Source organism: Bicyclus anynana, chromosome 16, assembly GCF_947172395.1.
Source record: "Bicyclus anynana chromosome 16, ilBicAnyn1.1, whole genome shotgun sequence".
NCBI classification, from domain to species: Eukaryota; Metazoa; Arthropoda; class Insecta; order Lepidoptera; family Nymphalidae; genus Bicyclus; species Bicyclus anynana.
This window is the reverse complement of record NC_069098.1, coordinates 13,286,347-13,299,238: the sequence shown is the minus strand read 5'-3', so window position 1 is coordinate 13,299,238 and position 12,892 is coordinate 13,286,347. Positions and strand designations below refer to the sequence as shown.

General features: G+C 38.7%; 1 protein-coding gene across 3 annotated transcripts in view; it reads left to right on the top strand.

Annotated features, from left to right (window-relative positions):
- LOC112057830 (disheveled-associated activator of morphogenesis 1) overlaps positions 1-12,892 on the top strand; it is a 58,300-nt gene extending 45,408 nt beyond the window's left edge. For all 3 annotated transcript variants that reach the window (XM_052886210.1, XM_052886211.1, XM_052886209.1), the window contains 8 exons: positions 419-748; positions 1,503-1,642; positions 2,065-2,226; positions 2,937-3,116; positions 6,313-6,436; positions 7,021-7,269; positions 8,062-8,244; positions 8,875-12,892. In XM_052886210.1, the coding sequence (XP_052742170.1) occupies positions 419-748; positions 1,503-1,642; positions 2,065-2,226; positions 2,937-3,116; positions 6,313-6,436; positions 7,021-7,269; positions 8,062-8,244; positions 8,875-9,189 (1,683 nt within the window). In that variant the 3' untranslated portion in view covers positions 9,190-12,892. The remainder of the gene's footprint in view (positions 1-418; positions 749-1,502; positions 1,643-2,064; positions 2,227-2,936; positions 3,117-6,312; positions 6,437-7,020; positions 7,270-8,061; positions 8,245-8,874) is intronic.

The window sequence follows — 12,892 nt, the reverse complement described above, 5'->3', positions numbered from 1 at the left end:
TCACTGGATGTCAATTCAAATTCGCTTAACACATTTCGCAGGTTAATCATTAGTAACCTGGTTAGCCAAGTATGACTGGCTTGTTTTATTAGTTTCCTTGCATTTTTTTTTACTATTTATTGTTTAGTTTTTTTATTAATTTTTGATTATATAGTTTTAGATACAGAAATACATATTTAATTTTTTCTTTTTTGCTTTTAATTAGGATACTTTAGATTTATATTTAAGTTGTAAAATATAAGTATTTTGTTTTGTAAAATATTGGATGAAAGTGGTTCTGCAAGCAATGTTTGCTTTAATATGATTTTGCATACGCTAAGCATGTTAGTTCATAAGTTGATTTTTTTGTATGTGTAAAAATATGTAAAAGTCGCTAGCAAACTTAATAAATAAATAAATAAAAAAATACCATTTTCAGGTCAGCAATCTAAAGAGCGCAGTGATAGAAACGTGCAGCGTCCCACCACCGCCTCCCCCGCCATCCCTGTTCCCCCCTCCTCCCGCCGCACCCCTACCCCCACCCGCGCCCTTCGCTCCCCCCGCACCTCTCGGCCCCGCGCCGCCCAGACCCAAGAAGAACGTCCCGACCCCTGGGAATCCTTTGAAGAGCTTCAACTGGAGCAAACTCCCTGACACGAAACTCCACGGAACCATTTGGCAAGAGTTGGACGACACCAAGTTGTACAACGCGATGGATTTGCACGCGATCGACAAAATGTTCTGCGCTTATCAGAAGAATGGTGTACAGGTAGGTACCTAACTATTCGGTTTTCTAATCACGTTTTGCTAATAATGCATGTTAAGATGAGTGTTTATTTGAATTTATTGGACACACAATATGAACTCTAGAAGTGGCATAACTAACTATTTCTAAAATAGTTGAAATACGTTTCCAAACCAAACATTTACCGCTTAACATTAATCTGCAGCGCATCCTTGGTTATTTTGGATACATCATAGTATGTCGTGGAAAGGAGAACTATTGTGGTGGGTTAAACAAAAGGCCACGGAGTAGATTTCCAACCCGATGGTCGAATCAACTTAAAGGTACAAGCACCTTCTACATTAATCAGTGCTGTACAAATGGTCAAGGACGGAGTAACGCTTTGCTTACTATTTAAACACTATTGTATTAAGCGATAACTTGTACCATAAAAAAGCTATAACTATAATAGAGAACGCTTTTTAATCTGTGTTTTAGTAACGGCTCATTTTTGTTTGTAACTCATAATTAAGGAGAGAAGTTTTGATTTTTGGAAGATTGATGATTTGGGCTAGATTTATCACGGAAATCTAGCCCAAATCATCAATCAGTCGAGCATTTTGCTTAGGTTTGATTCTGAGATAGTAAACAGCTTCGGTCGACAGCTTTTTAATGGCACCCCGGTAAAGACGAGGACAGAGATCTATACTGTCAGACGAATTAGTTTTTGCGGAAAACAGATATGAGTAGGTAAATATACCATAAGAAACAAATAATAATAAACGTATTTTTATTACAGAACGAAGGCTCTGTAGAAGATTTACGGCAACTTGGATCCAAACCACGCACGAAAATTTTGTCGGTGATCGACGGACGACGCGCTCAGAACTGCACCATACTTTTATCCAAACTCAAAATGTCTGATGAGGAAATTTGTCGGTGAGTACCGGTACTAATCAAAATCTGAACAATTTTTCGGGCAAGAATTCCATTTCGTGACAATTTAGGAAATTTTCATTTTCCACTAAATCTGCGGCATTAATTCCATTAAATGCGGATATCAGGCCCGTCGATCCCCGATCGTCGTCGATATGTCGCAGGACACATCAAAAAGTTTGCGGTTCGTTAACGGTGCGTGAACGTGACTGCATTTACACTCTCTTGAAACGAGAGAACGCCATCTACAGCTGATAGCTTAAAATAACAAACACTATTTCTCTATGCCTGTAGATGGCATCACAAAAGCCTTGCTCGATAACACTTTTCGTAGCTTATTCACCAGTTTATTTCCCAAGTCAAGCATGCGTAAAGAAGTATTACTGAAAAAAGATCGCGTGTTTATTAGTAAATGTAAATTCCAGAGCGATCCTCCGCATGGACAGCGGCGAGCAGCTCCCGCTGGACATGGTGGAGCAGCTGCTGAAGTTCACGCCTAGCGCGGAGGAGGCGGCGCTACTGGAGGAGCACCAGGACGAGCTCGACAGCATGGCGCGCGCCGACCGCTTCCTGTACGAGATCTCCAAGTGAGTGCTACTGTACCATATTCTTACATCATATAACTTTTCTTATACCTTCTTAGTGGCAAAAGGTAGCATTCTCTTTTATTTTCATCTATCATACAACTTGCCATCTCTTTATCTCCTTGTCCTTAACCCATCTAAATGGGGTTGGTACAATGTACCATACTCTTCCATTATTTTCTATTATTATCTGTCATCATCTCTTACTCCTACTCCTTTGAAATAATTATCATTTGACTCCTGTGAAAGAACTATGTGTAATATATCTTTCACATAATCTTCTTCTTCTTCTCTTGTTGCTTCCTATTTGTAATTTTAACTTTTTTCACTCACACATTACCGCATTACATGGTCATACCATGCTAAATTGTTATAAATTTCTAATGGATTCTTACTCGTGTATTGATTTTTTTCTAGAACACATAATAGCTGGAGGCTAAATTCCATGTTGCTTAGTCCTTAAGGTTCGTAAGTCTGTCTTAATACGAATTCCTTCCAAATAGGAGGATATGTTCGGGTGTTTATGAGACAAATATCTTAGCATTCCATGGATTCACCGTGCGGGTGCAGGGTCCATCGCGTGGTAGAGAGAAAAACTCCGAGCAGAGTCCTGAACTTGTGACTACTGGATGTAGGGTTAAGGAATTCCTTGACAATCATATTTTATTAAATGTCATATATTATATAATACGTATAATAATAATTATTCGCAGGATTCCCCACTACTCGCAGCGCGTGCGCACGCTGCTGTTCAAGAAGAAGTTCTCGGGCGCGGTGGCGGAGGCGAGCAGCCGCGCGTCCGTGGTGCTGCGCGCCGCGCGCGACATGACGCGCTCGCGCCGCCTGCGCGCGCTGCTCGAGATCGTGCTGGCGCTGGGCAACTACATGAACCGGTGAGCGATTTTTTTTTTTTTTACAAGCTAGCCCTTGAATACAATCTCACCTGATGGTAAGTGATGACGTAATCTAAGATGGAAGCGGACTAACTTGTTAGGAGGAGGATGAAAATCCACACTCCTTTCGGTTTCTACACGACATCGTACCGGAACGCTAAATTGCTTGGCGGTACGTCTTTGTCGGTAGGGTGGTAACTAGCCACGGCTGAAGCCTCCCACCAGCTAGGCCTGGACCAATTAACCCTAGAAGCCCAATCATATTTAAATAGCTATAAAGCCCAATCATACGTAAAAATTACGTGTAAAAATAAATTTCAGAGTTTTCCAATGTTTTTCTGGTAATGAACTATATTTTTGCATGAGTTATCATAATTTAAGTTTTAATTAATAAATAAAATACTTTTTAAGTTAAAAATACTCTTTATTAATATAATTAATCAAATCTTGGAAAAAAATCAACAAAAACATCAAGCTTCTAACACTATTTCTTAAAATTACGTAATTATAAAAAAAAATCAAGTAGTTTTAATTGTTTTCATAAAATCAAATAAACTTGTAATAATACTATATAAGTCTCTTAGAAAAAAACAGTCCTTAAATGCAGTCTTGACAAACATCAATATTGTGTTCTCCACATATAGCCTTTAAGCATTTGCAACACTGCGCTTTGGTCATCCGCTTTTTTTTATATGAACAAAATCCACAATAGCGTCGTTTCTTTGGTTCTGGCTCATCACTAATATTTTCCGGAGATGGCGGTACCACATTTTTCAAAACATTTGTTATATTGTCTCGTCTGTTATATAAAGTTGAAAACAGAGCAATGGATCAACAATATTCCGACACATTCGCGTTGGTCCTCTATTTGTGCGTATAATATTGATAGCCGAAGTCCTTCCCGTCGTACGTCCCTTTGTAGTTGACCATATATGGTTGTTTTTTCCACGTATTGACCGCTGAGGCAAACAAATTATTCTGTGTGTAGTCAATGAAGTTACCTCAAGATTAGGCAATTCCCGAGAAGCAATATTGTTATCGGAGCCCTCTTGCCTTCTTGTATCTTCAATGAAGTCGATCATCGCATCCTCGTTATCACTCCAGACATCATCTTCAACTACAAGATCTTCTTCCTCGGAGTCCGAATCCAGCGGAGAATAATCGTCATCATTTTCTAAAATTGCAACTATTTCGTCCTGGTTTAGCTGTTGACGGGATTCCATTTTGTATTCAACCTGAAAATATTAATATCATATGAAAAATGTAACGAAGCATTAAGATTAACTCAAATAAATCACAAAAATAAAAATTAGAAACAATTTCAAAAGTTACACAAAGCCCAATTATACGTCAAAATTACGTGCAACCTCTCTATTACAACAAAATGGCGGCACTTACCGAGATAACGCAACTGCGTCCTGCGAGGTCTTAATGGCCACTGAGTTGGTTCAGAAGTTAGCGGCGATCGGACGGTAAACGTGAAAGAGACAGAGATATTTCGCCGTGGTATACGTAAAATTTACGTAGATTGGGCTTCTAGGGTTAAGAAAACCTCAATCGCCCCAGCCGAGGATTGAACCCAAGACCTCCGTCATTAAATCCACTGCGCATACCACTGCGCCACGGAGGCCGTCAAATTATTAAATACTATCCTATCATCTATAAAATTAAGGTAATAACCTAAATTTTAGGTATAAATCTCGGTTGTTACTAAACAAAATTTAAAAAGAAAACCCGAATAATGATCATTTTGTTGGTTCCAAAGCATATATAATTTCTTTGACTAAATTAGACTAAACAAAAATACTTACTAAGTAACAATGACGAATAATTATTCTGACATTAAACATCTATATAATTTTTTTTTTAGAATTGACATGTTTGTTTAAAAGAATAAATATTTGTAAAATATAGTTGAATTGCAGATCACTTGAAAAAGAAGATAATGACAGATAATATGACACTTGAATGTCTGAGAGATGGCAGTTTAAATAAACAATATAGATACTTATTACTGGCTAGTATTGTATCATAGACATGTATTTTTGCTTATTTCAACACCAACACTGCGCTTACTAGTGCGGGGTCGCCATTCCAGCACCTTGGGATCCCAAAGGCCATCGGCTCTTCGAACTATGTGCCCCGCCCATTGCCACTTCAGCTTCGCAACTCGTTGAGCTATGTCGGTGACTTTGGTTCTTCTACCGATCTCCTCATTTCTGATTCGATCACGCAGAGATACTCTTAACATAGCTCGTTCCATCGCCCGCTGTGTGACTCTGAGCCTTCTTATGAGGCCCATAATTAGCGACCAACTCTCGGAACCATAGGCCGTGATTTGCCGTGATAACGTCTTATCACGGCATATCTTATCATAAATCGATGAACGCCAGCTGCACGCAAGAAAAAGCATGTCCATTTGTCATTGTAACGGTCCGCCGGAGACGAGCGTGTAAAAGCGTGGAACAAGCATTATAGATGCACGATTGGTCTAAGCGTTAAGTTTAAGTATGAGTTAAGTATGTTACTACATTAATCTTCCGTCAGTACATACTGACTTTACAGACTACCAATTATTTAGCTACCAATTATAGACGCTCTAGAAATGTGGTGCTGGAGAAGAATGCTTGGCATATCCTGAACTCAGTTCCGATCCAACATTTCAATCCTCCAAGAACTGAGCATCAAACAGCGTCTTTCTTCAAAAGTCCAATGTCGCATACTGACTCTCTTTGTTCATATTACAAGAAAAGATGACACGTCCATAGAGAGACTTGTGGTGCAAGGAAAGTTGGAGAGCACAAGAGCACGTGGCAGGTCACCAATGCGCTGGACTGACCAAGTAAAAACCGCTTTCCATGGATCGCTCCACGAATGTTCTAGGAGAGCCACACTACGGGAGGAATGGCGACGGATAGTGAGGCTTGCCACCGCGCCCAAATGACGACCACGACCACTCTGTCAAGAGTGTAACGACGAAGAAGAAGAATTATTTAGCCTTGCCAAGCCTTAATAGTCTTCAAAATTCAAAATTCATTTATTTCAAGTAGGCTCAGTTTACAGGCACTATTGAAACGTCATTTGACTATTTGTAAAGATTCTACCACCGGTTCAGAAGGCAGGTACTCTGTACTTTCAGTTGCCGATCTAGATAGCGTGTGGTATTTTAGTATTTACCAAAGTATTTTGTTTCTAGCGGTGCGCGCGGCAACGCGTCTGGCTTTAGGCTGACGTCTCTTAATAAGCTGGCCGACACCAAGTCCAGCGTCACTCGCAACACCACGCTGCTGCACTACCTCGTCGAGCTGCTGGAGACGCAGGTAAGGCTTCGAGCGAGGTACCTTACTCTTCAGTCTGTAGACACTGAAGTTGTTAGACAAAAAATCATAATAATAATAATTATTATATATGTCGGCGGAGCAGACTAGATACTATTTCTGATAACGGAGAAGCCGTAGCCACAGGGCAGGTTCTAAGCTTTACGTGTCAAGGATGGCAGATACACGAAGTAACACTATCAATCATCACCGATTCGGTCACTTAACTTACAACTACAGGTCTACCCTCTAATTACACTCGATCAAGTACAGCGCTGATACTAACAGATGTAAACCAGGATTAACGTATGGCAAGGAGTCAGCCACCAGCGGATGTCAGACTTGTAACTAACTCCAGTTGGGTTAAAGGGCCCTTTTACAGTTAACTAATACTCCCCATTCACCGCTCATATATCGAGAAAAGTTTTACAAATTGTGTATTTTGTATAGTCATAACGAAGCTAACACTTTGAAATATCATTTACCCAAATATCAGGCTCCTAACTTTTCCAGAATCTGAGATCCAGAACCATTTGTAACCACCAAATTACATATTGCACACTCTTAACGTCACCATAATTCGTCAGTTCAAGGACGTGCTGCTGCTGGAGGAAGACCTGCCGCACGTGCGCGCCGCCGCCAAAGTGTGCGCGGAACAGCTGGAGCGAGACGTGGGTGCTTTACGTGCTGGTCTGCGCGAAGTTGCGCGCGAGCTGGACTACCACGCCTCCGCCTCCGCGTCCGCGTCCGCGCCCGGCGATGCTTTCGTACCCGTTATGAGGGAGTTCCACGCGCACGCGGTTTGCTCATTCACGCAGCTGGAGGATTTGTTCCAGGTGTGTGTACTACATTGTTATTATCAGTCGACTTACTTCTACTTTGGACATAGTATGGATTTTCTATATATCGCTTGCATCCAACCCTATATGTCGTCACTTACTTGTGTTGTTTCGTAGTTTAGCATTGTTACTATAGATGGCGTTTTGTATGCCATTTAGATTACATTTTTCGTAACACATTCACCAGCTTTAAGTCCCGAAGTCCAGCGTGAAAGAAGCTTTGCTTCAAAAGTACTCGTACCGTTATTCCGACACCACATGGTAGCATGAAGTTAGTAAAACAAGTATATTTAACAGATGCTTCAAAAGTGGATTTAAAAACAAGAAAACCAATGTCGAACAAAGGTTATGTTAGTTTATTTACAATATTTGTCAGGACAATTTAATTTATAAATCGAACTGTAACCAAAATAAGACCTTATAATGTCAGAAAATGACCTTGAGTAGAGTCACGCACTTGTAAACGTTGTGTGTAGGGTTAAAGGCGCCTTTGACAGTTAACGAACACTCCCCTTTTCCACTGAAGTTCGAAGTAATCCATAAAGAATTACAAAACAAAAAACAGACGGCTCGTATACCACGAGCATACTGAAGCCGACAGTACGACGAACGCCTTACATCGCAAGTCGTCCTGGCCTACCGATCGCTACCCCTCTTTAAATCCTTACTCTTTACAGAAACAAGTCGCACCACCTAGCGTCGGCACAAGCCAACAACAGATCGAGCGACGTCATATCCATCTCAGACTACTATTTTCTACAGTATATTAAGTATGGTGTTGATATTCAGGACATGAAGAGTCGACTGGAAGCGTGCGCGCACGCATTCGGCGAGGAGCCAAGCGCGTCGCCGGAGCAACTGTTCGGCGCTCTGGATTCGTTCCTCACGCAGCTGGCCGAGGCGCGCGCCGAGTGCGACGCGGCAAGGCGGCGGCGCGACGAGGAGGAGAGGCGAACGCGCCACGAGCAGGAGGTAATGTAGAGTATGTGTGCGCGCACCTCAGACCAATTATAGAAGGACCTATATCGTATTCATAGTCACGAACAAATAATTCTGTCATTTTCTGAAGAAAACGAGCTTAGATTTGGTATATATCTTGTACTAAACTAGAAGTTTTTGCCCGTTTTTTACACAATTCAATTACACAAAAAGGTATTTTTACGGAGCTCTTTAACCGACAAACACGATTACAACTATTTAACATCGATACTATAGAGACAGTTTTTGTAATCGCATTAGATCGTTGATCATATATTTTGACAGAAAAGTAACGTCTAGCGAGGCAGGTCCTATACAATAATTGGTCTGAGGCGCGAACGCATTCGGCGATACACCGACTCATTCTTCGGGAAGCTGCCAAGCCGCGCGCATCGTGACGCGGCTAGGCACCTAAGCAGCAGCTTCACATTCGACGGAATATATCGGTCATCACTATTGATGTCGACAATATGTCTCTCTCGTCACGAAATATCTCGTGGCGCGAATCCTAAGTTTACAAATCAGATCTGGCACTTATACCTTTGTTACATCTAAATGATTTCGTTTATAGCGAATCATTGATGAAAAAAGTGTAAATACTAATTATTGTTTTTTGTCCCACAGCTCAAGAAGCGAACGATGGAGAGAAAGCAGGGCTCCAGCCATCTTGGCTCTGTTGGCAAATCTCTCGGCAAGTCCAACGGTTCCTCCGACTGCAACGGTCACAGTACGGGCGACAATTCAAGAGATGGAACTCTTACAAACGGACAGAAAGGAGAGTTCGACGACCTCATCTCAGCATTGAGGACTGGAGACGTTTTCGGGGATGACGTGGCCAAGTTCAAGAGGTCGAGGAAAACCACCAAGGGCCACAAAGGGAGGGATTCCCCACCTCGGGGAGTCTGCAGAGAAGATTCCAGAGAACGATCGAAGAATTGAGGTAATTCGGAAATGATTTTGGGAGTTTCGAATACCTTGTTGGTGACGTGATCGGATGAACTTTCTCGAAGTGATATTTACCAGTGTTGAATGTAGTCGTTTGTAGATATTGTACGGGAACGAGTCAAATAATAGTTATTGACGATTATATAGACGAATGGGTTTAATAGGAATAATTACGCCAAGTATTCGATACTTTATAAGATTATTGGTCATCCATTAATGTTATTTCTATTTTCAATTATTTAATTTTGAGTATTTTCTAGTGAAAGATAATTATGCGCTGTCTTATTACAACTGAAGGTCATCGAATAACCTTGTAAATATATTGAATATTTGGCCGTATATTGTGACGTAACAAATATTATTATATATTTATATATAGGTAAATAATTATATTACAGTCAAATGTACTATTTGACATGGAAAATAAGAAAAATTACAATTTTATAATAATTCGGTTGTGCCTAATTTTGTAATGTCTGCTATTTTTGTTCTTCAAAAAACTGTTTGTGAAGACGCGACTGCAAAGTCAAAGACTGTGTATCATAATGTGCTTTGTATTCTTATTTACGTAGAATTATTCGAAATAAATGTAGCGACGATATGTTTGAATTAAATTCTTTTATATACAACATTTTCAATAGAATTTTCGAACAAAACATGACCAAACATTTCTTAAATTTTGAACAATATATTCAAAATCACCAAATCCATCATCTATAACAAAACAAATCCATGCATAAATTGTGCAAAAATATTTAACATACCATATTTATGTTGCCCTGTGCCATTCCATTAGTTCAGCTTTAAGCCTTTTGAGCTAATTTCACAAGTTGTGACAAATAAAATGCTGTTGTACCTCTCCAAAAATACTTGTCACAAAGACTTCTTTTTTGACCAAAATACGAGTATGATGTTTCTGGGTAAGACTTGTCACAAACACTCCTTTTTATAGCCAAAATATGATGTTTCTGAGTATCCCGAAACATTTAAAAATAGAAAACACGTTATACGGGAGTTTTTCACTAAAACATTTCTCGGTGGCCCTTAGTGCATTTTGGTAGCCTCCGAGACTTCGAACTGCTTTTATTGCACGACGCCTAATCAATCTTATAGGCCGTACAAGACTACTTTTCTTTTTTAATTTTTTAAGGTAAATCCAAATTTGTTCTTGATCGACTAAAATACTAAAATAGTCCGAACTAGGTCTTAGAGTTAAAACAACTTGTTGACCCCGTTTAAGGATGTAAAGAGATGTAAAAGTAGGTAATGGGTAAAGACATACAGGTTGATGCTCATAACGTTATTAAGGCCTAGAAAGACTTGGTCACAGTTAAAATATCGCCTTCCGTACCAACGCAACGAAAGAGCAATAATTTCAATATCCCGAATTTGGTCAACATATTTATCTTTCTTATATCTCGAGATATTTTGTCATGGTGTGTCATTACCGAGCATACTTTTGACCCGACCAGAGAGTTTCTACCTTTGAGTTCCATAGCTTAAATACAAAGTCACAAACTTCAATTTTATCTGAACTTATTGCAAAGTTATAGTTGGGGAGCCGAAGAGGGTTACAGTTACTCGAGCGCGGCAGATAAACATAAGGGACTATTCCTTGCACGTTGTTGAGTACCTCCACCAGCTGTTAATGTTAGTGGGTACGTTTAAGGCAACCAAAAATAAAAACTAACTTCAGAAATACTCAACCAGCACGTCAGATTAAGATAAGGTGAGTTGATAGTTAAAAACTGCACATTTCGAAAATCTTACGATTTGAGCGTAACGTAATGGGAGGGTTTCAAAGTTACAAAATAAAACCCTTATATTTTAGTTCTCGAGTTACGAGCGCGATTAATTTTTTAATTATTTTGAAGGAAATAATCTCCTAATTAATCGCTAAAATTTTCTGCCAATTTCAGTAATAAAAATTGCTCTTAAAGTCTGTAGTTTTTTTTCCACCGCTAAATGCGAAAAAAGTAAATAACCATTTTATTCTTCCTATGTACCAAATGTAATCAGTCCCCATGGCGCTCGAGTAACTGCAAATGTAGAAATCCGGGCTTCCCTACTTATTAGTAAAAGAAATGAATATATAGCTGACATTATGTTGAGTCCCAAGATGATTGTATAAACTTATTTGAGCACGTGTAAAATTTTACATATCGCACTTAAAATTGAACCAATATACTAATTATATTATTATCCTAAATATACATTGGTTATTATACGGTTTTGTATTACAATTAAGTCAGTATTTAACCGCAAAACTACGAAAGCAAGCAACGCGTTGTGTGAACAATTTAGTTTAATTATTATTTATTTGAAAGCTCAAGTAATTATTCTTTATCGAGTCAATAAAATATGTGTTGGCGTTCTTATATTATTTTTATTTGAATATACTCAGAGGCACAATTATCCGCCCACTTTATTATACTAGCTTCATATTAAAGTGGGCGGATAACTGTGCCTCTGAGTATATATGGAAACACTCTAACGATTAGAGCTTCCGTGTTCGACGCCATAGATTTTGAGGGTAGTCATGTTTTTTTATTTGTCTACTGTATTTTGTTCTGTATGCTTTAGTGTTAGCAGCTAGGACGTACTGCGATTACTAGGTAGCGGTTTTTAGCGGTTTTTGCCGTAGAATTTCGCAATTCAAATAAATAGGAACAAACGAACGTACTGCATATATTTGTCACTGATTGAATCTTAACACATTAAGATTGTATTGTATTGTATTGTATTATGACGTATTAACTATATGGTTTCGGCCTCGGCTAGTTACCACCTACCACCAGACGTACTCGTACCAAGAAACTGAAATGGGTGTGGATTTTCATCCTCCTCCTAACAAGTTAGCCCGCTTCCATTTTAGATTGCATCATCACTTACCATCAGGAGATATTGTAGTCAAGGGCTAACTTGCATAAAAAGATTCCGAAGAATTGATAACCTCCTCCCTTTTTTGAAGTCTGTTAAAAACAAAAAACAAACATGTTTTATATCCTATCGTAAAAAAAAGTGAAATATTGCAGTGCGTTCCAAGATAGACATGTAAATGTGAATAATCGCTACAAGATGTTGGAATTGTCATAATATCTCGCAACTTGACCATAGATTAGGAATTGATCGTATCTATGCCTAAATTTTAAAATATGTACGGCGTAAGTTTTGGACTTTTTGTAACATGTATTTATTGTACCTACTACACCATATTTGGGGGGTTTTCGATAAATTTACATTTTGTAATTTTACATACTTTCTTGTAGTTCGATCTGATTTTTAAAAATTTGTATTTATGTGATTTTTTTTTTGTATTTAGAGGGTAGTTTTGGGGTTCACGTGCTGAGAGTTCAAAGTGTATAAAGTTCTCAATTTTAAAAATTATTGTGTGATTGTGTGTGAACCCCAAAAAAATACTTTCACAACTAATTATTTAATGTATGAATTCCGAGTTTGAATATAATATATTGTCCTTAGTTTCCTGTAAATATTAATTTTAATTTAATTACTTAAATGTTGCAATCTGTTACCGTGATGAGATGGATTTTTTTAATAATTAATTTATTTAATTGCTACCTATAGAAGTTTGTCATATTGTGTAAATTTTATTATTTTGTTCAGGATTACTTAAGCGCATATAGTATATTATATTATAAACCTTGAATAGAAAATATTTAAATAAAAACTTTGAAAT